The sequence below is a fragment of the Taudactylus pleione genome, unplaced genomic scaffold (genome assembly GCF_031769625.1).
Source record: "Taudactylus pleione unplaced genomic scaffold, aTauple2 ptg001594l, whole genome shotgun sequence".
Lineage (NCBI taxonomy): Eukaryota > Metazoa > Chordata > Amphibia > Anura > Myobatrachidae > Taudactylus > Taudactylus pleione.
In genome coordinates this window covers 357238-384049 of record NW_028285991.1, presented here as the reverse complement: position 1 = coordinate 384049, position 26812 = coordinate 357238, and the positions used below count along the sequence as shown (strand labels likewise).

The 26812-nt window shown below is 45.9% G+C and overlaps 1 protein-coding gene across 2 annotated transcripts in view; it reads right to left on the bottom strand.

Annotated features, from left to right (window-relative positions):
- LOC148442245 (coagulation factor XIII B chain-like) overlaps positions 1-26812 on the bottom strand; it is a 100565-nt gene that overhangs the window by 41382 nt on the left and 32371 nt on the right. For both annotated transcript variants that reach the window (XM_088464126.1, XM_088464125.1), the window contains exons 4-5: positions 16004-16180; positions 1302-1478 (exon numbers count right to left, since the gene is read on the bottom strand). In XM_088464126.1, the coding sequence (XP_088320252.1) occupies positions 1302-1478; positions 16004-16180 (354 nt within the window). The remainder of the gene's footprint in view (positions 1-1301; positions 1479-16003; positions 16181-26812) is intronic.

Sequence of the window (26812 nt, the reverse complement as noted above, 5' to 3'; positions counted from 1 at the left end):
AGCGGCAGCAGCCACTCAGGACCAGTGGCGGATCTACATTTTTGGGGTCCTAAGCTTGAACTGTTATGGGGGCCCCTTTGCAGACAGCAACAATAGGGCAACATCCAACAAGGTCCAAAGGGCCTTGCTATCCTTGCAAGGCTCTTGAGGATAAGATGGCAGAGATGTAGAAACCCCCCAGAGAGTGAGAGACTGTACATAGATAGATATATGTAGAAACCCCCCAGATAGTGAGACATTATAGATAGATAGATGTAGAAATCCCCAAGAGAGAGAGACTGTAGAAAATAGATGTAGAAACCCCCAAGATAGTGAGACATTATAGATAGATGTAGAAACTCCCCAGAGAGTAAGAGACTGTAGATAAATGTAGAACCCCCCAGACAGTGAGAGACTGTAGATAGATCACCTGCAAAACCAAAACTACCTCACTTCCTCTGTAGGATCCCAGCTATTGATCCTCCCGAGTGGGATCTTTGGAATCCCCCTGAGTGAGGTCTCTCCCCCATGCTGCGTGCTCCCGCCTCTGAGCTGCATGCCATTCCTCGGTCAGCTCAGCTTTCAGTTTGTGGTCAGCACTGAAGGGCCGACTTCTTGCAGATGGTACAGCACAAATGGAGATGGGATCATCTCGTGGCACCTGGCAGTACTGCACTCAGCAGTGACACTGACAGCAGTTCTATTCTGTGCCCGGCCGGCTCATAAAAACCATCCTCTGGTCTGAGCTGTAGATAAAGTGTCTGCCAGCCCTTTACTGATCAGGGGAGTTTCTGGGTACTCAGAAACCCCCTCTATATGCACTAATGTAGAGCATATTCTAATGGTCAATATTAAGTACTTCGGCCCATTGGCTTATGATTCTGTCACTACAATAACCTTATATTAATAACACACACTTAAAAAAACGCCACTGATTTTGTTGAAAAATTCACTCATTAAAAAATTTGCTTCAGGCCCCCCACCCGGGGTTAGGGGCCCGGAATCTTAAGCTTCATTAGTTTCACAGTAGATCCGTCTCTGCCCTGGACTCACCGCAGCCCAGCACACGGCATTAAGCTAAGAGGGGGTGGTGTTGAACCTTTGGCTCCTCCAATAAGCCCAGGCCCGGGTCATTAGTACCCACCCCCCCTCTCGGCACCCCTGGCTATGTGACAGACAAATGATAGGTTAGTGAGGACATATCTGCATGATCAAAATAAAAAATCTATTACTGTACTCATAGAAGGTAGTACTTGCTGAATCCAGATGTCTCCACAGTAATACTATTGTGGTCAGTTTTCCTCAAACTAGTTACATGTTACCTTCACAGGTGGGTTGCTCAGGGTCCCATCCAAATGAATAGCACTGAATTAATTCGGAACCTTTGATAGAGTAATTTTCCTTGCAGAAAAAATACACAACATCCCTGTCCACATACGATGCTTTTATTGGGTAGAATCCACCATTTTCAACAGGTTCCAACTTTCCACAGGAAAATTCTAAATCAAAACATGTTAAGACATAATGGTTCACTGCAATGTTTATATAAATAGCATAGGATCATAAAAACACATCTGTCAGACCATTTACAAAGGAAGGAATGGAAAAGTTGCCACTTTAGCCCTTACAGCCCATAGGGTCCATTCTGTAACCGCAAACCAAGCCGTTGTCTATTGTGCAGGTGACAAGCAGGGGCGTCTTTAGAGAGGAGGAGACCCATGTGCATCCCCAGTCACGGGCCCCCTCCTCTCCAGTGGCTGGCAAGCCGACTGACGCTGCTGGCTGGCTACCACAGAATCAATAGACTATGGGCACTAGAGTGTGCCCAGGGTCTATTGCACATGTGCAGATCACAAGGGAAATGGTTTGGCTGCCATTTTCCCGGCAATTTCCTCGCAGCGCATGCGCAAAACACCGGAAAAATGGCCGCGGTGGCCATTTTCCAGCATTTGAGCAGCACTGGGAGACCCGACACGAGACCTCGGAGAGGAGAGTTTTAGAAATGTGGGTGCAGGGTGTGCGGTGGGGGCCTCCCCTGGATCTGGGGGCCCGTGTGCACTGCACACCCTGCACCCATTATAGATACGCTCCTGGTGACAAAGTATTACCTGGTCCTTGACACCTCCGGTCCCTGTATAAGATGCACATCTTATAGTGCATACACACGGTCAGATCTGTCAGATGAGTGATTAAACGACTTTACCATCGACTTGAATGATTTTACCAATGATTTTAACAATTTCAGACAGTATTAAAATTAATGGAATTGTCCAAATCTGACTTCAAACACATCAGTTGTCAGATATCATTATCTGACAAGTGGGAACACGCATCATTCATCGTTGCAGGCTCACATGTCAGATTTTCTTTCAGATATGAATGATTGAATGATTTTCAAAATCATTATCGTTCAGATCTGACAGAAATCTAACCGTGTGTATGCACCATTAGAGTGGTTGTTGTTTAACCACTGATACACACATTTGAAGTATTTGTGACATGTGGCTTCACCTTGCTTTTGTATGCGCATCTCAATGCATCTGGGTTAGGTTTAGGCACTAACCGTCAGGGTTACGGTTAGGGTGCGGGGTAGGGAGGGTTAGGGTGAAATAAAGGAGGGTAGGGTTAGAGGGTTAAGGGGTGAGGGTTAGGGTAGTTACTGTGCCCCTGTCAGGATACTGAGCATCAGGATGCCGCTGTCGGTCTTTTGACAGCCAGTATCCCGACTGTCATACCCTACCCCCTTATTATATAGATACCAATGCACTAGATATTGAAGTTGGATTGGAACATGAGCTGCAAGGGTTACAAGGTATCCAACCTTCTGTTAGGAGCCACCACAGCAACTCACATGTCTGGCGGCTCCCCATTGTTGCTAAACGACCGGAACACCGCGTCACGCCAGCCGTAATGGTCGATGGTCCTGATGGTTGCTAGGCAGCCAAGACTCTGTAGTTACACTGTCTGTTGCTTCTGGCTGTTACTAACAGCCGGGATGCTTTCTTTGTACCTGTAGCTTCTTAGCTGCAGTGTTGTAAAGGGCCTGTCTCTGTATGTGCAGCTACTAAGGTGCAATGTAATGAATTGCAAGAGGCCTGTCTCTATTCTGGGGTTCTGATTGGCTCCCTGAATAGTTAAAGCACAGTTAGGTGCATTGCCAGTTATAGCTTCTGTCCTACCAGAAGTCATCTGCCCTGCTTCAGTATTTTAGTAGTTTTCTGCTACTTTTTGCCAGCCATTCTTTTGCATTTCTACTTGTCCCTGCTTGTAGGAATCCCTGCCTGCACTCTCTTTGCCAGTCCTGCATCTGCCTGGTTATCTACCTATTTCTGGAACTGAATTCTTTACTGATTTATTTCTGTTTCCACCTCAGCCCATTCTTTGTGCTGCCTAGTTTCATTGTCTATTTGTACCTGTGTTAAGTCTTGGTGGCATCCTAGTATCGGGTAAACTTACTTCACCTGGGAAAGGTGGCTGTTATAGATGAATACCATTATTAGGGGTTTATGTATCAAGCAGTGAAAGTGTGGAGAAGTGAACCAGTGGAGCTGTTGCCCATAGCAACCAATCAGCTTCTATTATTTTATAGACTGTATTTGATAAATGTTAATTCAAAGCTGATTGGTTGCTATGGGCAACTTTTGCACTGGTCCACTTCTACTGCTTGATACATAAACTCCTTTGTCCTTCAGGTGTTATTTGGTGATCTAGGCATGTATAAACACCTTCATTCAGAAAAACATTATACTATAACTAGGGGTGAGCGGGTTTGGATTTCTGAAATCCGAACCCCCCCGAGCCCCCCCGATCCGAGTCCGATCCGAGTCAGGCTCGACTTTTCCCGCCTGACTCGGATCTGAAATCGAGGCAAAACGTCATCATCCCGCCTTCCGAGTCTCGCGGGTTTTGGATCCTATATAAGGTACCCGCGTCGGCGCCATTTTCTCACTCGGCTGTGGACAGTGAAGAGGGAGGGTGGGAGTTAGGGCTGTGTAGTGTAGTGTAGTGCTGCTGTTGTCCACTACTTCAAAGTCCATAGGGGCTGGCTGTGTTGTGCTGTGCTGCTGTTGTTAATAGGGGCTGTGTCCACTACTTCAAAGTCCATAGGGGCTGGCTGGACTGTGTTGTGCAGTCAGTTCTCCATAGGGGCTGTGTCCACTCCAAAGTCCTGTGCAGCGTCCCAGTCCTAAAGGAGTGCTGTAGTGTTGTCCAGGGGGTGCTCTGTCCATCAGGGGGGCTCCCCCCAAGTGCTAAAAAAATAATATATTTTCTGTGTTTGTGAATTGTGTGCGCAGTAGCCGCACGTGCATCAACAAAGTAGTGCCAAGCGTGCGCCTGTGTCACAAGTAAAGGGCCGGCTGGCTTGACCGTTAAAGGGTGCTGTAACCCCCGAAAGTACACTCCAGTCCAAACCAAAAAAAAATTATTTTCTGTGTTTGTGAATTGTGTGCGCAGTAGCCGCACGTGCATCAACAAAGTAGTGCCAAGCGTGCGCCTGTGTCATAAGTAAAGGGCCGGCTGGCTTGACCGTTAAGGGTGCTGTAACCCCCGAAAGTACACTCCAGTCCAAACCAAAAAAAAAATTATTTTCTGTGTTTGTGAATTGTGTGCGCAGTAGCCGCACGTGCATCAACAAAGTAGTGCCAAGCGTGCGCCTGTGTCATAAGTAAAGGGCCGGCTGGCTTGACCGTTAAGGGTGCTGTAACCCCCGAAAGTACACTCCAGTCCAAACCAAAAAAAAAATTATTTTCTGTGTTTGTGAATTGTGTGCGCAGTAGCCGCACGTGCATCAACAAAGTAGTGCCAAGCGTGCGCCTGTGTCATAAGTAAAGGGCCGGCTGGCTTGACCGTTAAAGGGTGCTGTAACCCCCAAAGTACACTCCAGTCCAAACCAAAAAAAAAATTATTTTCTGTGTTTGTGAATTGTGTGCGCAGTAGCCGCACGTGCATCAACAAAGTAGTGCCAAACGTGCGCCTGTGTCATAAGTAAAGGGCCGGCTGGCTTGACCGTTAAGGGTGCTGTAACCCCCGAAAGTACACTCCAGTCCAAACCAAAAAAAAAATTATTTTCTGTGTTTGTGAATTGTGTGCGCAGTAGCCGCACGTGCATCAACAAAGTAGTGCCAAGCGTGCGCCTGTGTCATAAGTAAAGGGCCGGCTGGTTTGACCGTTAAGGGTGCTGTAACCCCCGAAAGTACACTCCAGTCCAAACCAAAAAAAAAATTATTTTCTGTGTTTGTGAATTGTGTGCGCAGTAGCCGCACGTGCATCAACAAAGTAGTGCCAAGCGTGCACCTGTGTCATAAGTAAAGGGCCGGCTGGCTTGACCGTTAAGGGTGCTGTAACCCCCGAAAGTACACTCCAGTCCAAACCAAAAAAAAAATTATTTTCTGTGTTTGTGAATTGTGTGCGCAGTAGCCGCACGTGCATCAACAAAGTAGTGCCAAGCATGCGCCTGTGTCATAAGTAAAGGGCCGGCTGGCTTGACCGTTAAAGGGTGCTGTAACCCCCAAAGTACACTCCAGTCCAAACCAAAAAAAAAATTATTTTCTGTGTTTGTGAATTGTGTGCGCAGTAGCCGCACGTGCATCAACAAAGTAGTGCCAAGCGTGCGCCTGTGTCATAAGTAAAGGGCCGGCTGGCTTGACCGTTAAAGGGTGCTGTAACCCCCGAAAGTACACTCCAGTCCAAACCAAAAAAAAATTATTTTCTGTGTTTGTGAATTGTGTGCGCAGTAGCCGCACGTGCATCAACAAAGTAGTGCCAAGCGTGCGCCTGTGTCATAAGTAAAGGGCCGGCTGGCTTGACCGTTAAAGGGTGCTGTAACCCCCAAAGTACACTCCAGTCTAAACCAAAAAAAAAATTATTTTCTGTGTTTGTGAAGTGAATTGTGTGCGCAGTAGCCGCACGTGCATCAACAAAGTAGTGCCAAGCGTGCGCCTGTGTCATAAGTAAAGGGCCGGCTGGCTTGACCATTAAAGGGTGCTGTAACCCCCGAAAGTACACTCCAGTCCAAACCAAAAAAAAATTATTTTCTGTGTTTGTGAATTGTGTGCGCAGTAGCCGCACGTGCATCAACAAAGTAGTGCCAAGCGTGCGCCTGTGTCATAAGTAAAGGGCCGGCTGGCTTGACCGTTAAAGGGTGCTGTAACCCCCAAAGTACACTCCAGTCCAAACCAAAAAAAAAATTATTTTCTGTGTTTGTGAATTGTGTGCGCAGTAGCCGCACGTGCATCAACAAAGTAGTGCCAAGCGTGCGCCTGTGTCACAAGTAAAGGGCCGGCTGGCTTGACCGTTAAAGGGTGCTGTAACCCCCGAAAGTACACTCCAGTCCAAACCAAAAAAAAATTATTTTCTGTGTTTGTGAATTGTGTGCGCAGTAGCCGCACGTGCATCAACAAAGTAGTGCCAAGCGTGCGCCTGTGTCATAAGTAAAGGGCCGGCTGGCTTGACCATTAAGGGTGCTGTAACCCCCGAAAGTACACTCCAGTCCAAACCAAAAAAAAATTATTTTCTGTGTTTGTGAATTGTGTGCGCAGTAGCCGCACGTGCATCAACAAAGTAGTGCCAAGCGTGCGCCTGTGTCATAAGTAAAGGGCCGGCTGGCTTGACCGTTAAGGGTGCTGTAACCCCCGAAAGTACACTCCAGTCCAAACGAAAAAAAAAAATATTTTCTGTGTTTGTGAATTGTGTGCGCAGTAGCCGCACGTGCATCAACAAAGTAGTGCCAAGCATGCGCCTGTGTCATAAGTAAAGGGCCGGCTGGCTTGACTGTTAAGGGTGCTGTAACCCCCGAAAGTACACTCCAGTCCAAACCAAAAAAAAAATTATTTTCTGTGTTTGTGAATTGTGTGCGCAGTAGCCGCACGTGCATCAACAAAGTAGTGCCAAGCGTGCGCCTGTGTCATAAGTAAAGGGCCGGCTGGCTTGACCGTTAAAGGGTGCTGTAACCCCCAAAGTACACTCCAGTCCAAACAAAAAAAAAAATTATTTTCTGTGTTTGTGAATTGTGTGCGCAGTAGCCGCACGTGCATCAACAAAGTAGTGCCAAACGTGCGCCTGTGTCATAAGTAAAGGGCCGGCTGGCTTGACCGTTAAGGGTGCTGTAACCCCCGAAAGTACACTCCAGTCCAAACCAAAAAAAAAATTATTTTCTGTGTTTGTGAATTGTGTGCGCAGTAGCCGCACGTGCATCAACAAAGTAGTGCCAAGCGTGCGCCTGTGTCATAAGTAAAGGGCCGGCTGGTTTGACCGTTAAGGGTGCTGTAACCCCCGAAAGTACACTCCAGTCCAAACCAAAAAAAAAATTATTTTCTGTGTTTGTGAATTGTGTGCGCAGTAGCCGCACGTGCATCAACAAAGTAGTGCCAAGCGTGCACCTGTGTCATAAGTAAAGGGCCGGCTGGCTTGACCGTTAAGGGTGCTGTAACCCCCGAAAGTACACTCCAGTCCAAACCAAAAAAAAAATTATTTTCTGTGTTTGTGAATTGTGTGCGCAGTAGCCGCACGTGCATCAACAAAGTAGTGCCAAGCGTGCGCCTGTGTCATAAGTAAAGGGCCGGCTGGCTTGACCGTTAAAGGGTGCTGTAACCCCCAAAGTACACTCCAGTCCAAACCAAAAAAAAAATTATTTTCTGTGTTTGTGAATTGTGTGCGCAGTAGCCGCACGTGCATCAACAAAGTAGTGCCAAGCGTGCGCCTGTGTCATAAGTAAAGGGCCGGCTGGCTTGACCGTTAAAGGGTGCTGTAACCCCCGAAAGTACACTCCAGTCCAAACCAAAAAAAAATTATTTTCTGTGTTTGTGAATTGTGTGCGCAGTAGCCGCACGTGCATCAACAAAGTAGTGCCAAGCGTGCGCCTGTGTCATAAGTAAAGGGCCGGCTGGCTTGACCGTTAAAGGGTGCTGTAACCCCCAAAGTACACTCCAGTCCAAACCAAAAAAAAAATTATTTTCTGTGTTTGTGAAGTGAATTGTGTGCGCAGTAGCCGCACGTGCATCAACAAAGTAGTGCCAAGCGTGCGCCTGTGTCATAAGTAAAGGGCCGGCTGGCTTGACCATTAAAGGGTGCTGTAACCCCCGAAAGTACACTCCAGTCCAAACCAAAAAAAAATTATTTTCTGTGTTTGTGAATTGTGTGCGCAGTAGCCGCACGTGCATCAACAAAGTAGTGCCAAGCGTGCGCCTGTGTCATAAGTAAAGGGCCGGCTGGCTTGACCGTTAAAGGGTGCTGTAACCCCCAAAGTACACTCCAGTCCAAACCAAAAAAAAAATTATTTTCTGTGTTTGTGAATTGTGTGCGCAGTAGCCGCACGTGCATCAACAAAGTAGTGCCAAGCGTGCGCCTGTGTCATAAGTAAAGGGCCGGCTGGCTAGACCGTTAAAGGGTGCTGTAACCCCCGAAAGTACACTCCAGTCCAAACCAAAAAAAAATTATTTTCTGTGTTTGTGAATTGTGTGCGCAGTAGCCGCACGTGCATCAACAAAGTAGTGCCAAGCGTGCGCCTGTGTCATAAGTAAAGGGCCGGCTGGCTTGACCGTTAAGGGTGCTGTAACCCCCGAGAGTACACTCCAGTCCAAACCAAAAAAAAAATTATTTTCTGTGTTTGTGAATTGTGTGCGCAGTAGCCGCACGTGCATCAACAAAGTAGTGCCAAGCGTGCGCCTGTGTCATAAGTAAAGGGCCGGCTGGCTTGACCGCTAAGGGTGCTGTAACCCCCGAAAGTACACTCCAGTCCAAACCTAAAAAAAAATTATTTTCTGTGTTTGTGAATTGTGTGCGCAGTAGCCGCACGTGCATCAACAAAGTAGTGCCAAGCGTGCGCCTGTGTCATAAGTAAAGGGCCGGCTGGCTTGACCGTTAAAGGGTGCTGTAACCCCCAAAGTACACTCCAGTCCAAACCAAAAAAAAAATTATTTTCTGTGTTTGTGAATTGTGTGCGCAGTAGCCGCACGTGCATCAACAAAGTAGTGCCAAGAGTGCGCCTGTGTCATAAGTAAAGGGCCGGCTGGCTTGACCGTTAAAGGGTGCTGTAACCCCCAAAGTACACTCCAGTCCAAACCAAAAAAAAAATTATTTTCTGTGTTTAGCCGCACGTATATATCAAATCGATATAACATAAATGGAGGACCAAACTTTCTCCGATAAAAATAAAATAGAGAAAGATCAAGAACCACTTCCTCCTAGTGCTGAAGCTGCTGCCACTAGTCATGACATAGACGATAACATGCCATCAACGTCGTCTGCCAAGGCCGATGCCCAATGTCATAGTAGAGGGCACATACAATCCCAAATGGCAAAGTTCAGGAAAATGACCTTGAAAAAGACATTTAAATCAGCTGAAGAGAAACGTAAACTTGCCAATATGCCATTTACGACACGGAGTGGCAAGGAACGGCTAAGGTCGATCCCTAGTATGTTCATGACTAGTGGTTCAGCTTCACATGACGATGGAAGCCCTCCTCCCACTAAAAAAATCAAAAGAGTTAAGCTGGCAAAAGCACAGCGAAGAACTGTGCTTTCTAAGAAGATATCACAAATCCCCAAGGAGAGTCCAAGTGTGGTGGTGGTTGCGATGCCTGACCTTCCCAGCACTGGACGGGAAGAGGTGGCTCTTTCCACCATTTGCACACCCCCTGCAAGTGCTGAAAGGAGCACCCACAGTCCACTTGCTGATATGCAAATTGAAGATGTCACTGTTGAAGTACAACAGGATGAGGATACTGGTGTAGCTGGCGCTGAGGAGGAAGTTGGCGAGGAGGATTCTGATGGTGATGTGGTTTGTTTAAATCAGGCTCCGGGGGAGACAGTTGTTGTCCGTGGGATGAAAAAGCCCATCACGGTCATGCCTGGGCAGAAGACCAAACATTCCACCTCTTTGGTCTGGCAATATTTCTATCCAAATCCGGACAACAACTGTCTTGCCATATGTACCATATGTAAAGGGGAAATAAGTAGGGGTAGGGACGTCAACCACCTAGGAACATCCTCCCTTATACGGCACCTGCAGCGCGTTCATAAAAAGTTACTGTCAAGTTCAGAAACTTTGGCTAAGACCGTAAGCAGTCCAGGGACACCTAAATCCCGTTGTCCTGTTGTATCCAAGCGCCTGCAAACCACACCGTCAACTCCCTCCTCGTCAATTTCCTCCTTAGTCAGGATCGGAAGTAGTCCTGCAGGCCATGTCACTGGCATGACTGACTCTCCTATCCGGGATTCCTCTGGAGGATCCTGCATTGCTACGCCTACTGCTGCCGCTGCTGCTGTTGCTGCTGCTGGGAGTCGTTCATCATCCCAGAGAGGAAGTAGGAACACCACTACTTTTACTAAACAATTGACCCTCCAACAGTCCTTAGTGAGGAGGATGAAGTACGACAGCAGTCATCCTGAAGCAAAACGTATAACTGAGGCCTTGACTGCTATGTTGGTGTTAGACGTGCGTCCGGTATCCGCCATTAGTGCAGTGGGATTTAGACAATTGATGGAGGTAGTGTGTCCCCGGTTCCAAATCCCGTCTAGATTCCACTTCACTAGGCAGGCGATACCGAGACTGTACAGAAACGTCAGAAAAAGTGTCCTCAGTGTCCTGAAAAATGCCGTTGTACACAATGTCCACTTAACCACGGACATGTGGACAAGTGGAACAGGGCAGACTAAGGACTATATGACTGTGACAGCCCACTGGGTAGATGTATCACCTTACGCAGCAACAGCAGCAGCGTCACCAGTAGCAGCATCTCAGAAACGCCAGCTCGTTACAAGGCAGGCTACGCTGTGTATCACCGGTTTCAGTAAGAGGCACACCGCCGACAACCTCTTAGAGAAACTGAGGGAAATCATCGCCCAGTGGCTTACCCCACTTAGACTCTCCTGGTGATTTGTGATATCTGACAACGCCACCAATATTGTGCGGGCATTACATCTGGGCAAATTCCAGCACATCCCATGTTTTGCTCACACAATAAACTTGGTGGTGCAGAATTTTCTGAAAAGCGACAGGGGCGTGCAGGAGACGCTTTGGGTGGCCCGAAAAATTTCTGCCCACTTTCGCCATTCAGCGACTGCGTGCCGAAGACTGGAGCGCCAGCAAACACTCTTGAACCTGCCCCGCCATCACCTGAAGCAAGAGGTTGTGACGCGGTGGAACTCAACCCTCTATATGCTTCAGAGGATGGAGGAGCAGCAAAAGGCCATACAAGCCTATACATCCACCTATGACATAGGCAAAGGAGGGGGTATGCACCTGACTCAAGCGCAGTGGAGAATGATTTCCGTGTTGTGCAAGGTTCTCCAGCCCTTCGAACTTGCCACACGTGAAGTCAGTTCAGACACAGCCAGCTTGAGTCAGGTCATTCCCCTCATCAGGCTTTTGCAGAAGCAGCTGGAGAAAGTGAAGGAGGAGCTAAGACGGAGCGATTCTGCTCCGCATGTGGGACTTGTGGATGAAGCCCTTCATTCGCTTTACCAGGATTCCAGGGTGGTCAATCTGTTGAAATCAGACCACTACATTTTGGCCACCGTGCTTGATCCTAGGTTTAAAGCCTATGTGGTGTCTCTCTTTCCGGCCGACACAAGCCTGCAGAGGTGCAAAGACCTGCTGGTGAACACACTGTCAGCTGAAGCGGAACGTGACACGTCAACGGCTCCTTCTTCATTTTCTCCCGCAACTGGGGCTGCCAGGAAAAAACTTAGGTATCCTAAGCAACCCGCTGGCGGTGATGCAGGGCAGGCAGGACCAAGTTTGGACATCTGGTCCGGACTGAAGGACCTGGCAACAATTTCTGACATGTCTACTGTCACTGCATATGATACTGTCACCATTGACAGAATGGTGGAGGATTACATCGGTGACAGCATCCAAGTAGGCATGTCAGACAGTCCATACCTGTACTGGCAGGAAAAAGAGGCAATTTGGAGGCCCCTGTACAAGCTGGCTCTATTTTACCTGAGTTGCCCCTCCTCCAGTGTGTACTCCGAAAGAGTGTTTAGTGCAGCCGGGAACCTTGTCAGCGAAAGGCGTAGGAGGTTGCTTCCACAGAATGTGGAGAAGATGATGTTCATCAAAATGAATTATCAGCTCTTCCAGGGAGACCAGCCTCCAGAAGGTACAGAGGGACCTGTGGTGGTGGATTCAAGTGGGGACGAGTTAATACTTTGTGAGGATGAGGATGTACACACTGAAGAGGGTGAGGAATCGGTGGATGAGGAGAATGAGGATGACATCTTGCCTCCGTAGAGCCAGTTTGTGCAGGGACACATTAATTGCCAGCTTGTTTTGTGGGGGCCCAAACGAACCAATCATTTCAGCCACAGTTGTGTGGCAGACCCTGGCGCTGAAATGATTGATTTGTTAAAGTGTGCATGTCCTGTTTATACAACATAAGGGTGGGTGGGAGGGCCCAAGGACAATTCCATCTTGCACTTCTTTTTTTTCTTTGCATTATGTACAGTTTGGGGCCTAGTTTTTCTAACTGCCATCCTGTCTGCCACTGCAGTGTCACTCCTAGATGGGTCATGTGTTTGTGCCGCCCACTCGTGTCGCTTAGCATAGTCATCCAGCTACCTCGGTGCAACCTTTTGGACATGAAAACACTATTGTGAGGTGTGAGGTGTTCAGAATAGACTGGAAATGAGTGGAAATTAAGGTTATTGAGGTTAATAATAGCATAGGAGCAGAGAAACCAACAAATTCTGTGATTTTAGCTGTTTTTATGCTTTTTAAAAAAAAAATACAGATCCAAAACACAAAACCCAGAACCCAAAACACGGAAGGGTGGTTTTGGCAAAACCAATCCAGATCCAAAACACGAAGAAAGATCCAGATCCAAAACCAAAACACAAAACACGAAAAGTGGCCGGTGCACACCCCTAACTATAACCACTAGTGTAGCTGTAATGGATGCAGGGAGTGCAGTGCACATGGACACCTAAATCAAGTGAGGTTCACATCGAGATCCCTGCACCCATTCAATATTCTTACATTTCTACTGCATGTCTACAAAAGGGACATTGGTGCATGTGCAGTAGTGAAATCATTATGGAAGGGCACCGGCATAAATTTCCTGGAAACATGCGCATGTCCATGATGCTCTAGCACAATGCCAGAGTCTTCACTGCACTTTATCATAATGCTGTAACCAATTCTGAACTTACTGAGATGCCCACTTGCAGGGCGCTAATTTGGCTCAGTGCATCTTAAGAAGCACCATCACTGCACCATTGGCCACATCATTGAAGCTTGCAGCATCCCTGTCAAGTGATTTCCCCATCTGCACATGGCATCCTGTGTCAGCATTGCTGCATGTAAGACGCAATCCCTGTCAGTGACATGTCTGTGATATGCCTGTGTCTGCCTAAGCACCCCTGTTACCGCCCAGGAGCGCCCACTTAAATCCTCTGCTCTTGCACCCAAACTTGTTCTTTGTCTCCTAACCGTAACCATTGGGATGCATGTGCTGTACTTCCAACATAGGGGAACTGCCTTGAATATTGGCATTGTGTGCAATTAGCAGGCACTTGTGAATCCCAATGTGTATTAATTGCCATTTGAATGTGTTAGATATATATTGCTAAATATAAGAAAACATATGCCATACATTTTTTTTTTTTTCTAAACTGTAATTCTAGTATTTTGGACCCGTCATTCATCAGATCACTAGGTATTGTGACCTGTATTTCAGGCGTTTTTTCCTTCAATCTTCCACCTTCTTTCCATCTCTGCCCCCCAACGTCTCTCTTATCCCTTTCCCTCCTTTTTCCTCTTCTCATGTCTGCACCTCTCTCTTTCATCTCTGCCCCCCTAGCCCTCTGTCTCTGTTTTACCTCTGTCCCACCTCTCTCTCATCCAGGTACAGAGTGGGGGCCCTAGACCAGCCCTGGCAGTCCCCCCTATGCGCACGCGTTCACAAAAGGGGCGTGGGCTTGATGCAAAACAGGCGTGGTGAAGTCTCACGGGGTTGTGCCGCCGGTCACGGGGGCCGGGCCTTGCAGCACACCCTGTCTCTCAGTGTCCCGGCCGAGCAGAGTGCTGGGAGGCGGTGCAGCTCACCCAGGATTTAAGACAAGACCGGCCCATCAGGCCATCCAGGGCTATCTCAGGGCAGCAATGTGCCATGTGCTGCACTGCCACCACCCCTCCCCTCCCCCCCCCTGGGCTCATACCATGAACCCCAGAGGGTTAGTAGAGAGCGGGGACACCTGTGTAGATGGCAAGGTGATTTGCGCCCTGTGCAGCCACAATCCTTGAGCCGGCCCTGAAGCCATTGGCCCTCTCTGTCCACTCCAAGGCTAAGTACAAAGACCCCATAGTGATCTCTGTCCCCCCAAAGAGGATTCACAGGTGGAGGAAGAAGTTGCAGGGGGGACTCACATTGGTGGGATCAGCAGCTACAGCCCCTGACACGTGTCTTTCTCAACCTTTCCATCTCTGTCCCCCTCATCTATCTTTCTCATCTCTGCCTTCCTTTAACCCCTCCCTCCTTCGGGGGCGCTCTCTTTCATTTTCATATTATTTCCATCTTGATGCATAGGGGCTTATTTATCAACAAGTTTTATCATACACAATGGGGCAGATGTCTGAAGCTCTGGGAAGTGATAAATTGTAGAGTGATAAACGACCAACCAATCAGCTCCCACCTGTCATTTTTCAAACACCGCCTGTAACATGACAGTTAGGAGCTGAGTGGCTGGTCATTTATCACTCTGCACTTTATCACTTTCCAGAGCTTCATACATCTGCCGCATTAATGAGTGATAAAACTCATTGCATATGATAAATGGTGCTCCAGCCAATCAGCTCCCAACTGTCATTTTTCAAACAGATGACAGTTAGGAGCTCAACGCCTGGAGCGCCATTATCATATGCAGGGCTACTTTTCTGGAAAAATAGGTTCAGGAACTGTGGGTGGAGCTACTGGAGGTGGAGCTATATGAAAACAATTGTTGAGATATATATATATATATATATATATATATAATATTAATTAGAAAATAAGGCACTCAAAAGGGCTTTTAAAATAAAACTTATCTTATGCAAAGTACATTTTGACCCAGGATATTATGTCACAGTTAATGAGAGGTTCAGGTACAGAGGGCCTGATTCAGAGCCGGACGCTATTTGCGGACGGTTGTTCTGAAAAAGGGGCCGGATATTTAAATTAAGCGCTCGCTCTTTGCGGTCTGTTGACGCCTCTATGTCTGAACGAGCGAACGAAACATGCGCTCGCTATTTTGTAAAGATGCCCCCTGGCCGCTCACATCATACGTCATCTCCGCTATTTATTTGATTAATTGAGTACATCGAAAGGCGTATGAACTGCTCGCTATTCTTGTGGTAGCATTTTCCTACCGCAATCATGCGAGCAGTTCAGACTAAAAGAGAACCAAGTGACGTGGTCGATGACGCTGCTTTGTTAATTATGCACGCCCTTAAAACGCCCGTTTTGACCATTTGGCACGCCTGCGTTCGGTTCTCCACTCCCCGTTTTCAAGCACCTTCCCCTGTTACCACCCACAAACTCCTCATCCTGTCACTCAAATTAGCAGGCATTCGCTATTTTGCGAGCACACTATTTCCGACCGCACTGATTGGTTGGCGCATGCGCATTACAACTAGGGATGTGCAGGCTCGGTTCTACTCGGTTCCGTTCGGTTCTTTTTACCGGATCTTATTGGGTTTCAGCTGTCACGAGTTTTGGATAGCCAATAAGATTCGGTAAAAAGAACCGAACGTAACCGAGTAGAACCGAGCCTGCACATCCCTAATTACAACCTATGCGCAGATGTGCGAACATCGCTCGGAGCGAACGAGCGGCCGCTTACGAGCGGCTCTGAATCAGGCCCAGAGTCCCTGCTGAGAAATAGCACTGAATCATATGCAATGAGTTTTAAAACTCGTTGCGTGTGATAAAACTCGTTGATAAATCGGCCCCATTTGGTATCTCTTGGTTATAATATAGTGGTCTTGCATTTTTCTTGTATATGGAGCATTCTCAAATAGTAGTATCGAAGATCTGAGAAAACTTACTTGTGCAGCCTGGGAGAGAAGACCAGCCTCTTGGGAGGCATTCAGCCCAGTCTGCAGTGCTTCCTCTGGAAGTATAATAACCCTCATTGCACTGGTATTGTATATTCTCCTTATTATGGAAATGTGTTTTTGTTGTCATGTAATGTCCATTATCAAGTGGTGGAACTTCACATCTGTCTACATTGGAGCCAAAAATGACATAAATCAGATAAACATGGTCATTAGACTGTACTCTACAATATGCAAACTATATAAACACTATAATCTGTTAGGATCTACTTTATTTTGCATTAAACAAAAGGTTCTTAATCTCTTTGGTTTAATTTTATGTCAATAATATTATTGTTAAACTGTAACTAAAAAGATATTGGAGGTTTTATACAACATACAGCTAACCAAAGCTGGCCATACACGCTACAATTATCGGGGCGATCCACCTGATATCGGCGGATCGCCCCAATAATTGTAGTATTTGGGGGGTCGACCGAGGGTTAAATATTGCTCGGTCGGGCATGCCGGAATGTCCAGCATGCCCGTCCGATGCGATATTTACCGGTAAACTGTCGGCAGCATTGGGCAGTGTATGCCCAGCCACGGCCGACAGACAGACATTTCCTATGTTCCTTCCTACGGAAGGAACAGGGAAATGTCTCCTCCCCCGTGGGCAGAGCGCGGATGTCGGGCTAATACACTGTGAGAGAAATCTCACAGTGTATGCCGGCGACATCTGCGGCTGGCAGGCTGCCAGATAAAATGTCTGTCGGTCTGACAGACATTTTATCTGGCCGTGTATGCCCAGCACAAGATTTATTAATGTTTATAAAATTGTGTGGTATAAATGAGAGAAATACCACCAACATGATAGGTTACACTAGATCACATGACCGTGCATTATTTCCCAACGACTGCACACCTCACGCCTGAACTACTTTCCACTGTCATCAAAACCTCATCACAAAGCCACAGCTATATCACTCCATGGGGTATATCTACTAAAGGTCGATTTTGTGGTTTGTTCTATTTATGGCCGATTTTTCATTTGTTTTTGCAAATCGTAAATATACTAAAGGCAAAACCGAATATAAAATCAACTATAAAACCAAATCTGGGCCAAAACCGAATATCGACTGAACATCAATACTTTTACATAGTAAATCCGGGGATCCTGTAGTTGTCTATCAGTCAGTATTAAAAATGAACAAAAATCGTACAAAAAAACAAAACACAGACAAATTACCCAAACAGAAGGCAGGCGAGTTTGGGAAAAACACTGCAACACTGATCACTGTGATCTATGCAGGCTGCTCAGGGTTAAAAGCATATGAACAGTTAAAAATAAAAAAATAAATAAACACCCACTGATTGGCTAACAGCAGTTTGACTCTTAGCCAATCATGGCTATAATGCAGGAACCCACGTGGATTCCATCATTCAATGCGCTATACTTTGGGCTATTCATATAATTTTTGTCCCTCCCTATAGACCCGAGATTCTATGTATCATCTTCCCATCTTGCCCAATTCACTAGGAACTGGGCAGGATGCCGGAGACCCACCCACTCTTCCAAAGGGTGCAGGCGACTACCCAAAAATTTGGGAGCCTCCATCACCTTTCGGGAGAGTAGGTAAGTATGCCTGTTGTACATATCAGTATTAACTATGTGTCATCCTGAACCTATTCTGCCTAGTCAATAAACCTAATGTTAGGTCACTGGGGTTTTATAGATCCAGTTCAGGAACCATAGGGCTGGCTTCTGTATTAGGAGAGTATTGGAAGCTAGTTGGTTGATGAAGCACCTCCTCAAGCAGGTTGGTAGGGGTGTGGATGAAAAGCAGAATGCGGAGCAGGCTGGAGAGCCACCTTGCGACCTGAAATACTGAGACAACTGGAACAGTCTATTAGTGGAGAACTGATTGAAACATAAAGCAGATAGTACGGACTGGATCAGACTAACGAATGCAGCAGGCACTGGAACAACAGGAGGTAGTTTGGCAGGTAGGGCCTGATTCATAGTTGTACGCTATTGCCACCATAGCTGCAATCCCGTACATGGCTGCTGTGCAAAAATATGCAAATCTCGCAGCCACCGGGGATATGTATAGAGACGTCCACCAGCATCTTTGCAAATCTAAGCATCTGTGTACAAAGACTCAGCATCAGTCACAGATTCTTTGATGTTAGTAGTCCTGAGTTACCCTATGGTTGCGCAGAATGGCCGCGGGAACTGAGACGCTGGAGCCATGTTTCTTGCATACGGGATTGTAGATGCAGGATGTGACATTGCTCACAAATGCTTGCGACATGCCTGCTTTTTAGCCACCACTCCCCGTTACCTTCCCGTGGCTAAACGTTCCCTGACTGTCAATCACACTGCGGATAACTAGTTACTGCCACTGACTATGGTAATGTGCCTTGACGCATGCCCAGTGTGACTCAGGTGCATGTGCAGATTACTGATAATTGCTCAACTGCGAAAACATCAGTAAACGCACATCTCTGAATCAGGCCCATAACTGGATCTTGCACACAGTCTGGAATTGTTGGTAAAATCTGACTGAGGCCCTGATTCAGACCCACTCGCAATTGGGCGTACGTACGTTCGGCGTACGTAAAAAAATATTTAAATTCAAGCACTCGCTCGTATTTTTGTACGCAGCTAAAAATCCGCCCCAAACTCAGGCGACCCCTCCTCTAACTAACGAGCATGCCAAATAGCGAGTGTACATTCCCGAAATGGCTTGAAGGGAACGCACGCACAAGTACAAACCGGAAGTGGGACTGTCAGATTCCGATTACCTGCTCGTTTTTTCGGCCTACCTCCCTCAATCGTATCATGCCAATCAATGTATCAATTAGCTTTGTTGTTTGTTTTTTTTCAACACAATGCAATAAACTTTAATCTTGTCCGTGTTTGTGTTTACTCGCAGAATACGTACGGCTGAAACCTTCGCTTTTATTGTTCAAAAGACATGTTAGCCCCAATTAAACAATTGTTCTATTTGTTTGTATCCCCACAAATTTTCTGTGGTTCATTTCTTTATTTAAATTTGCTTACGCATGTCACTGCATCAAGCCTATCATAACTCTCAAGAGACTCATACACTAACCAATAGAATTTGTCCTGTTAATTTCCCAAATACATTAGCCAATCAAATTTTTTTTGGGTGCTTTATTAAAAATAATTTTCTAAAAAAACACCATTGCCATCATGAGATCCGCCGCATTCACCAGGCGCGAACTGCTGGTGCTGACGGAGGTGATGGACAGGCGGATCACCAGTCAGCCTCCACCCATCTCAAATAGCCGAAAGCGTTCCGCATATGCGGAGGTACGTCGCCGCCTGCGCTCCTTCGGCTCACGCCGACATATTGGCCAGCTGGAGCGCAGGTGGTCGGACCTGCACCGGCGTACGCCCCGCTTGCTGCCATGCTTTCGCATGCAGATCGAGGAAAGTAAGTTTTATGGACTGTGGTTTTCAAGTTTATCTTGTGGGCCCTAACTGCGTGTGCATGTTTTCATGTCTGTCCTATTTAGTCATTGTAGTCATATCTGCATGTGCATGTTTTCATGTCTGTCCTATTTAGTCATTGTAGTCATATCTGCATGTGCATGTTTTCATGTCTGTCCTATTTAGTCATTGTAGTCATATCTGCATGTGCATGTTTTCATGTCTGTCCTATTTAGTCATTGTAGTCATATCTGCATGTGCATGTTTTCATGCTGTCCTATTTAGTCATTGTAGTCATATCTGCATGTGCATGTTTTCATGTCTGTCCTATTTAGTCATTGTACATTTTTATTTTTTTTATTTTGGATTCCTGTTGAAACTAACCACAATATTTTTTTCATCTTTTAGGGGCACAGCAAAGACTACGGCGTCATCGCCAGACAAGACGCCGGTCCCGGCCCCTCTCTCCAACCCCCAATTCCTCAATTACCCCCTCCTCCCCAGACCCTGTGGCCGAGATTTCTGGTCTACTTCCCCTCCAGCCCAATTCCCCCTCTCCTCCATCCGCCCCTCCTCCAAATACCCCCTCCCAGGATTCTTCAAACACCCTGCCCCTAGGTTTGGGGAATGTAGCCACCTCCGAGGTGGTCCAGGGAGTGGCTTCTCGCTCTGGCGTTTTGCCGAACGGTATGTTTTTTTATTTTATTTTGGGCACCACAAACTGTTTGTATGTAATCATGTGTCGTCCCCATTTTTGTTGGCTTTTTGTCGCCTTAGGCTATTTTTGGGGGTTGTCTTTACCTGTTCCTGCTGATTTCACCATACACATATCACACCTGTGTGCATTTTTTTAGCGCCCTTGTATTTTTGGCCTAGGACATTTTGGGGTGCTGGATTTTATCCGTGTAATGTTTTTTTTGGCCACTAGCTTTTAAGTTTTGGTTTGCTTGTTTTGTGTTTTTTTAGAATGTCGCTTCATTATAGATTTATTAATCCCCAAACTTTTGTCACCCACAGAGGAACAGAGGCGTCGGGCAGAAATCTGTCAGTGTGTGGCATGTATGCGGGAGCAAGTCACCGGGCTTCTGCAGGGCCTTGACCATCTGGCGGTCCTCCTTAGGAATTTTTTTTTTTTCTAATTGTTTCCTAATAAATCAGTTTTAATTCAAGCTCTGTCTCATGCGTTTTTAGTAAATCCAAGATTCTTTACACTGACATAAATAGACTCTTCAAGCAAGGATTGCCACAGAATCTCACTACAGATTGTGTGTTGTATTTTGAAGGCAAACAGGCACAAGAAACCCCTCCCAGTACCAATGTCATTTTCCTTTTTTGGGGTGGACAACATGATAGTTTACAACATTTTTCAGGTTCCTATTTGGTGGCCAATCTGCTTAGGACAATCTTACGAAGGCAACTGATTGTACAGGATTCCTTGGTGTGTTGGTTAGTACCCCGAAAACATATTACATTTTAGCTCCACTTGCTTCATTACTGGGTTACCCCTTAGGTAAAATTAACGTTTGGGAGTTTGTTTACACTTGCTTCTAACGTGCCCAAAAAGGAAACAAATTACACTCTCCAAATATTTATTCACAACAGAAATCAAAATACAAAGTGGTCACTCACAAACAAAACACACAGTGATAATCAGAAATACACCACATACCAAAAACAGGAAACAAACACACAACAAATCAAGAACTGGTTGACGAAGGTCCATGCCCACATGATTTCAAAAATATGGCGTTGCAATATGGGTGTCATAATATATTCCAGAAGTTTCCACATAAAGGTTTTGAAGGGTAGCAGGAAGTAGTCATCGTGGGAGTGCCAAAGATTATGCAAACAAACAGAAGATGGTGCAAGAATTAATATCAAAAAAGATGAACGCCAAAAAACCGTAACACATTGGGTATACACACTGTTGTTTGGTCAATAATTACCTAAAATATCGGGCCACCACATCATCGCGTATGGCCCCCCACATACTGACCTCCGACCAACCTCGGGGGGGCCATCCTCAGGTAAGGCATCCTCTGGCTGCATTGGAACACTACTCCTTATGGCGATGTTGTGAAAGATCCCACACAGGACCACAATTTTCGAAACCATATCCGGCAAATACATGAGCTCGCCACCAGAGCGGTGGAGGCATCTGAATCGGCCTTTTAAAAGGCCGATACAGCGCTCCATCACTTGCCTGGTGGCTGTAAGTGCGGTATTAAACTCACTTAGTGGACCTGGTGTGGGAGCCAAATAAGGAGTGAGCAGCCAGGGCATGCAAGGGTATCCACTGTCTCCTGTGAAAAAGAATAGACAACATCAGGATCACGGTGTATCAAGCTTAACATTGTTATGTACTAAAGGTCTCCACTTACCCAGAAGCCACGCATCACCAGCTTGTAGGTTGTTTAATTTGTGCCATATCCCTTATTGCCGGATGACGAAGGAGTCATGTGCACTTCCTGGTAATTTTGCATTCAGGGACAGGATCTGGAGGGAGGCATCACATACCACCATTACATTCAGGGAGTGATAATGTTTACGGTTGCGAAATATTGCCTCCAGCTGTGCTGGAGGCTGAAGTGGTATGTGAGTACCATCCACAACCCCTATGATGTGTGGGAAGCCAGCTATTTGGTAAAAATTGGCCTTGGCCACACTAAGGGCACCCATATCCAAAGGCATTTTAATAAAATGATGGAGGTGCTTGAAAAGTGCCTCCATCACTGCCCTCAGGATCCTTGAAAAGGAGGATTGTGAGATGCCCGCCACTATTCCCACCGTTGTTTGAAATTATCCTGAGGCACAGAAATGTAACACCGCCATAAATTGCGTAAGTGGTGGTATTGCTGTTGGACTGTCAATTTGCCGCTCAAGATCACTCTCTATTAATGAGAGAGTGTCTATGATGATTTTGGGAGGAAGACGGTAGCGTCTTAAAACCTCATCATCGGGCATTCCAAAAAGGGTGACACGTGTTCGAAATATCTGGGGCCTTGCACGCCTACGATGCCTACGCCTGGGACGAGATTGAGGTTGGTCGGCTTCCGGGAGCATGGCCAGAACAATCCGCCCAAGATCAACCTGAAATGGCAAGATTTGAATGTAAGGCTTTGGACCCACCCCAAAAGAAAATTAAGAACAACTTAGCTTGATGATACCATCCATTGCTGCTTACATGCCGGGGTATTGTCATGATACGTCCAAACTGAAAATAATCCCAATATTAATTTGTAAAAGTTTAGTCTGTGCATTTATGTTTCTAAATTTTGTGCTAGACAAAACATAAAATAGGCGAAACACACATTTGGGCAAAGAGCAAAACGACATTGCACACAGTACATCATAATGGGTTGAAATGTAAGCCAAAAATGCGAAAGGGCAACCACAAACAATTTTACAGGATTAATAAGCATTTAAAAATGCGCTAATTAGTTCGCCAATACAAGTTAAAAAACAAACAGAGAAAAATGCGCTAATTAGTTCGCAAATACAAGTTAATAAACAAACAGAGAAAAATGCGCTAATTAGTTCGCAAATACAAGCTAATAAACAAACAGATAAAAATGCGCTAATTAGTTCGCAAATACAAGTCACTATACAAACAGAGAAAAATGCGCTAATTAGTTCGCAAATACAAGTTAATAAACAAACAGAGAAAAAAGCGCTAATTAGTTCGCAAATACAAGTCAAAAAACAAACAGAGAAAAATGCGCTAATTAGTTCGCAAATACAAGTCACTATACAAACAGAGAAAAATGCGCTAATTAGTTTGCAAATACAAGTTAATAAACAAACAGAGAAAAATGCGCTAATTAGTTCGCAAATACAAGCTAATAAACAAACAGAGAAAAATGCGCTAATTAGTTCGCAAATACAAGTCACTATACAAACAAAGAAAAATGCGCTAATTAGTTCGCAAATACAAGTTAATAAACAAACAGTGTAAAAAGCGCTAATTAGTTCGCAAATACAAGTCAAAAAACAAACAGAGAAAAATGCGCTAATTAGTTCGCAAATACAAGTCACTATACAGAGAAAAATGCGCTAATTAGTTCGCAAATACAAGTTAATAAACAAACAGAGAAAAAAGCGCTAATTAGTTCGCAAATACAAGTCAAAAAACAAACAGAGAAAAATGCTCTAATTAGTTCGCAAATACAAGCTAATAAACAAACAGAGAAAAATGCGCTAATTAGTTCGCAAATACAAGTTAAAAAATGGACTTACCAAGAGCAAATATATAAGATTCCAAATCAAAAGGTCTTTGGGTCCGAAATAAAAAAAAACCTAAAAGAGATGAAATTATGGATCAAAAAATTAAAAACAAGAAGAAACACAATGAGACACCAATTGAACCAAAGTTAGACTTCACAAAACTTACCAAATCAAGAAACGAGGCAAAAAAAAAAATAACAAAAAAAGCGAACGGAAAATAAAAACGCAAATCTAGCAAACAAAATAAACTCCAAACGCCAACTCCTTAATCCGCAAACAAGAAACTCCAACCAAGGTAACCTCCAACAATCCAAAAACGCCACCTCGACTCGAGACACACCAAGCCATAAATAGTGTTTCGTTTCCCGCACAAATTAAGGAGGGATCATTGGAACGCACAATCAATGATGCGGCCGCAAAATAAGGACGCATGTATAAATACGTCACGAAAACACATTTAAATTCTGGTGTATTTCTTGTTTGGACCTCAGACATGGCTACAGACCAGGGAAACAATGGACAAGAGTCAGGCGGTAAGTCTTTCATGCATTTTGTCTCAATGATTAATTTGAAACATAAGATTGGGCAAGTTGTGAATTTGAGAAATCTGAATATTTACACAAATAGGTGAGGAGGATGACATGGAAGAGGCTGCTGGGCCCAGTATTCCGGCCAAAGCTGCCAAAAAAAAAAGGCAGCCACATTTCACAAGAAAGGAGATGGAGGTTTTGATTCAGAAGTGTGTGGACATCCTGCCACAGGCAGACAGGAATATGAGTACAAGCCAGAAGTGGAGAATGTGGGAAGAGGTAGCCGTTGCTGTCAATAGGGTGGGTGATTATGTCCGTCTAGCCCGGGATGTCAAACGGCGGTAAGTAAACACTTGCCCCCCCTAAAAACAAACCCCATTTTAAACAAAAGGATAATGGTTTCCATTTTAACCCACAGATGGGGCGACTTCAAATATCGCCTAAAGCAAAAACTCGCGGACAGGGCTAGGCATGCAAGGGGGACAGGTGGGGGTCCCACCCCTGTGTCATTGGAGTTGACGGATTTAGAAGAGCTGGCACAGGGGTGTGTGCAGCCTGTGGAGGTGTTTGGCGTGTCCAACATGGATACGGACATACCAGACTTTGCGGCTCCTCATGTTGTCCCAGGTAAATCTTGTGATGTCACCAACTCTGAAATGTTAGTGGGCCAATATGTAGATTCTAATGTGAGTCTTTTCTCATTTTTCCTAACAGAGACACAGGCGGATGAGTCTGCTCCAGAGGGGAGCCTTGGCCGCCGAATTTCTGCTGGCTCTGCAGGGGAGGAACCAGTACATCCGGCTGAGGACCCTGCAGAAGCCAGTCCAGGGCAATCCTCCTCGCAGGCAGTGGCCCTCCTCACAGAACTCAATTTCAAATCGGATTTCCATACGGAGATTCTGCAGAGGATGGACGCCAGTCTGCTACGGGTGGCTGAGGCCCTGGAGCAAAATGCTGCGGCCAATGTGACCATTGGTCAGGCCCTGGCGGAAAATACCAGGGCCAACATCCGCATCGCCAATGCCCTGGAGCAGGTCGTTCGCCAGCACATGGTGGAGCCAACCTCCCTTCCTGCCGGAACATCAGGATCCTCCACCTCTGGCACAACATCAGCCAATCCTCCAAATGTGCCTAGCCCTGTGCCTAGTCCAGAGGCCACAACATCTGCCTCTGGACAGGCAAGCCCGATGACATCCCGAAGCCGGTCTGGCGCCCTCCCTCCACCAGCCAAACGGGTGAAAAAACGGTGAAAGCAATGGCGACTTTTCCCACACTCCTTCTGTGCTTGGCTCATATTCCTTTCTGGTCAAAACTTCCCTCTCCTTTCTTGTGAATTGTTTTTAATTTTGTGTTCTACATTTCATAAATCTTTTATGTTGGCCCAATTATTGTAACTTTGGGAATGAACCCTGCAAAAAAACTTTGCCAAAAATTCTTTTTTTTTTTATTTTTTGTTTGAGCAATAAAAAACTGACATTGTATTCTCACATTATTGTCAAAATGGATTACATTTAATCCTGGGCCAAAAGGCACAAACTGGCAAGAACCACATTTTACATGCCCCCCCAAAAAAGGGCTCTTTAAGGAACGTTTCAAATTTAACATAACGATGCAAATTCAACAGGCCAAAAGAAAAAGGTAAAAACCAAAAAAACATGATGACATTATTGTTACAATAGGCCCTAACCAACAAATTGAGCCCAAAAGAAACTACCACAAATGTACGTAAATTGATTGTGTAATCATCACATTAGCAGCTATGATTTCCACCTGCGTACGCTTTTGTGCTAACACAAAAAACTACTTTCAAAACACATACCAAGCCGGTTTTCAATCCACCACTAATTGCTGTTCAGACCACCCGCGATTAATCGCAGCAACATCGAGGAGTGCCGGGATGGAGGAGAAGGCCATCGCCAATGTGGTCGAGTAATCCAGACCCTAAGCTGTGCGAGCATTTTGAAGGGAAAGAGGATCATCCAGTGACGTATGAGTCGGTCCGTACACATTTTACGCTCGCATCTGCTAATGTATGTACGCCCCAAAAACGCCTCGCCACGCCTGCGTTTTTCCATCTCCACCCCCGTCAACACCCAAAAACGCCCTGTTCTGTCAATCACATTTGACATGTCACTTCCTGTACGCTATTTGACGAACGAGACCAAAAAAACTCGCAATCTGCCGTACGCACATGCGCAGTGTTACAACGACGCAGGCGCGGTTAGTCAACATCGGAACGCAACGAGCGTACTGCTGTTTGCGAGTGGCTCTGAATGAGGGCCTGAGGTTTTGACAGTGGTAACTGGATATAGTGCAGCAGCTGGCACTGGTGATGAAGTCGTACTGGAAGCAGTGCACAAAGTGAGTTTACTGAATATGTTGCATAGTCAGGAATGAATATTGTATTCAGCCGTATATAGGGCCTGATTCAGAGCCGGTCGCTATTTGCGCTCGCTCGTACAGAAAATAGGGGTGGCTATTCAAATGAACCATTCGCTGTTTGCGGTCTGTTCACGCCTCTAGGTCTGAACGAGCGAACAAAACTTGCGGTCGTTTTTTGGGAAACTACGCCCCCTGGCCGCTCGCATCCTACGTCATGTCCGCTAT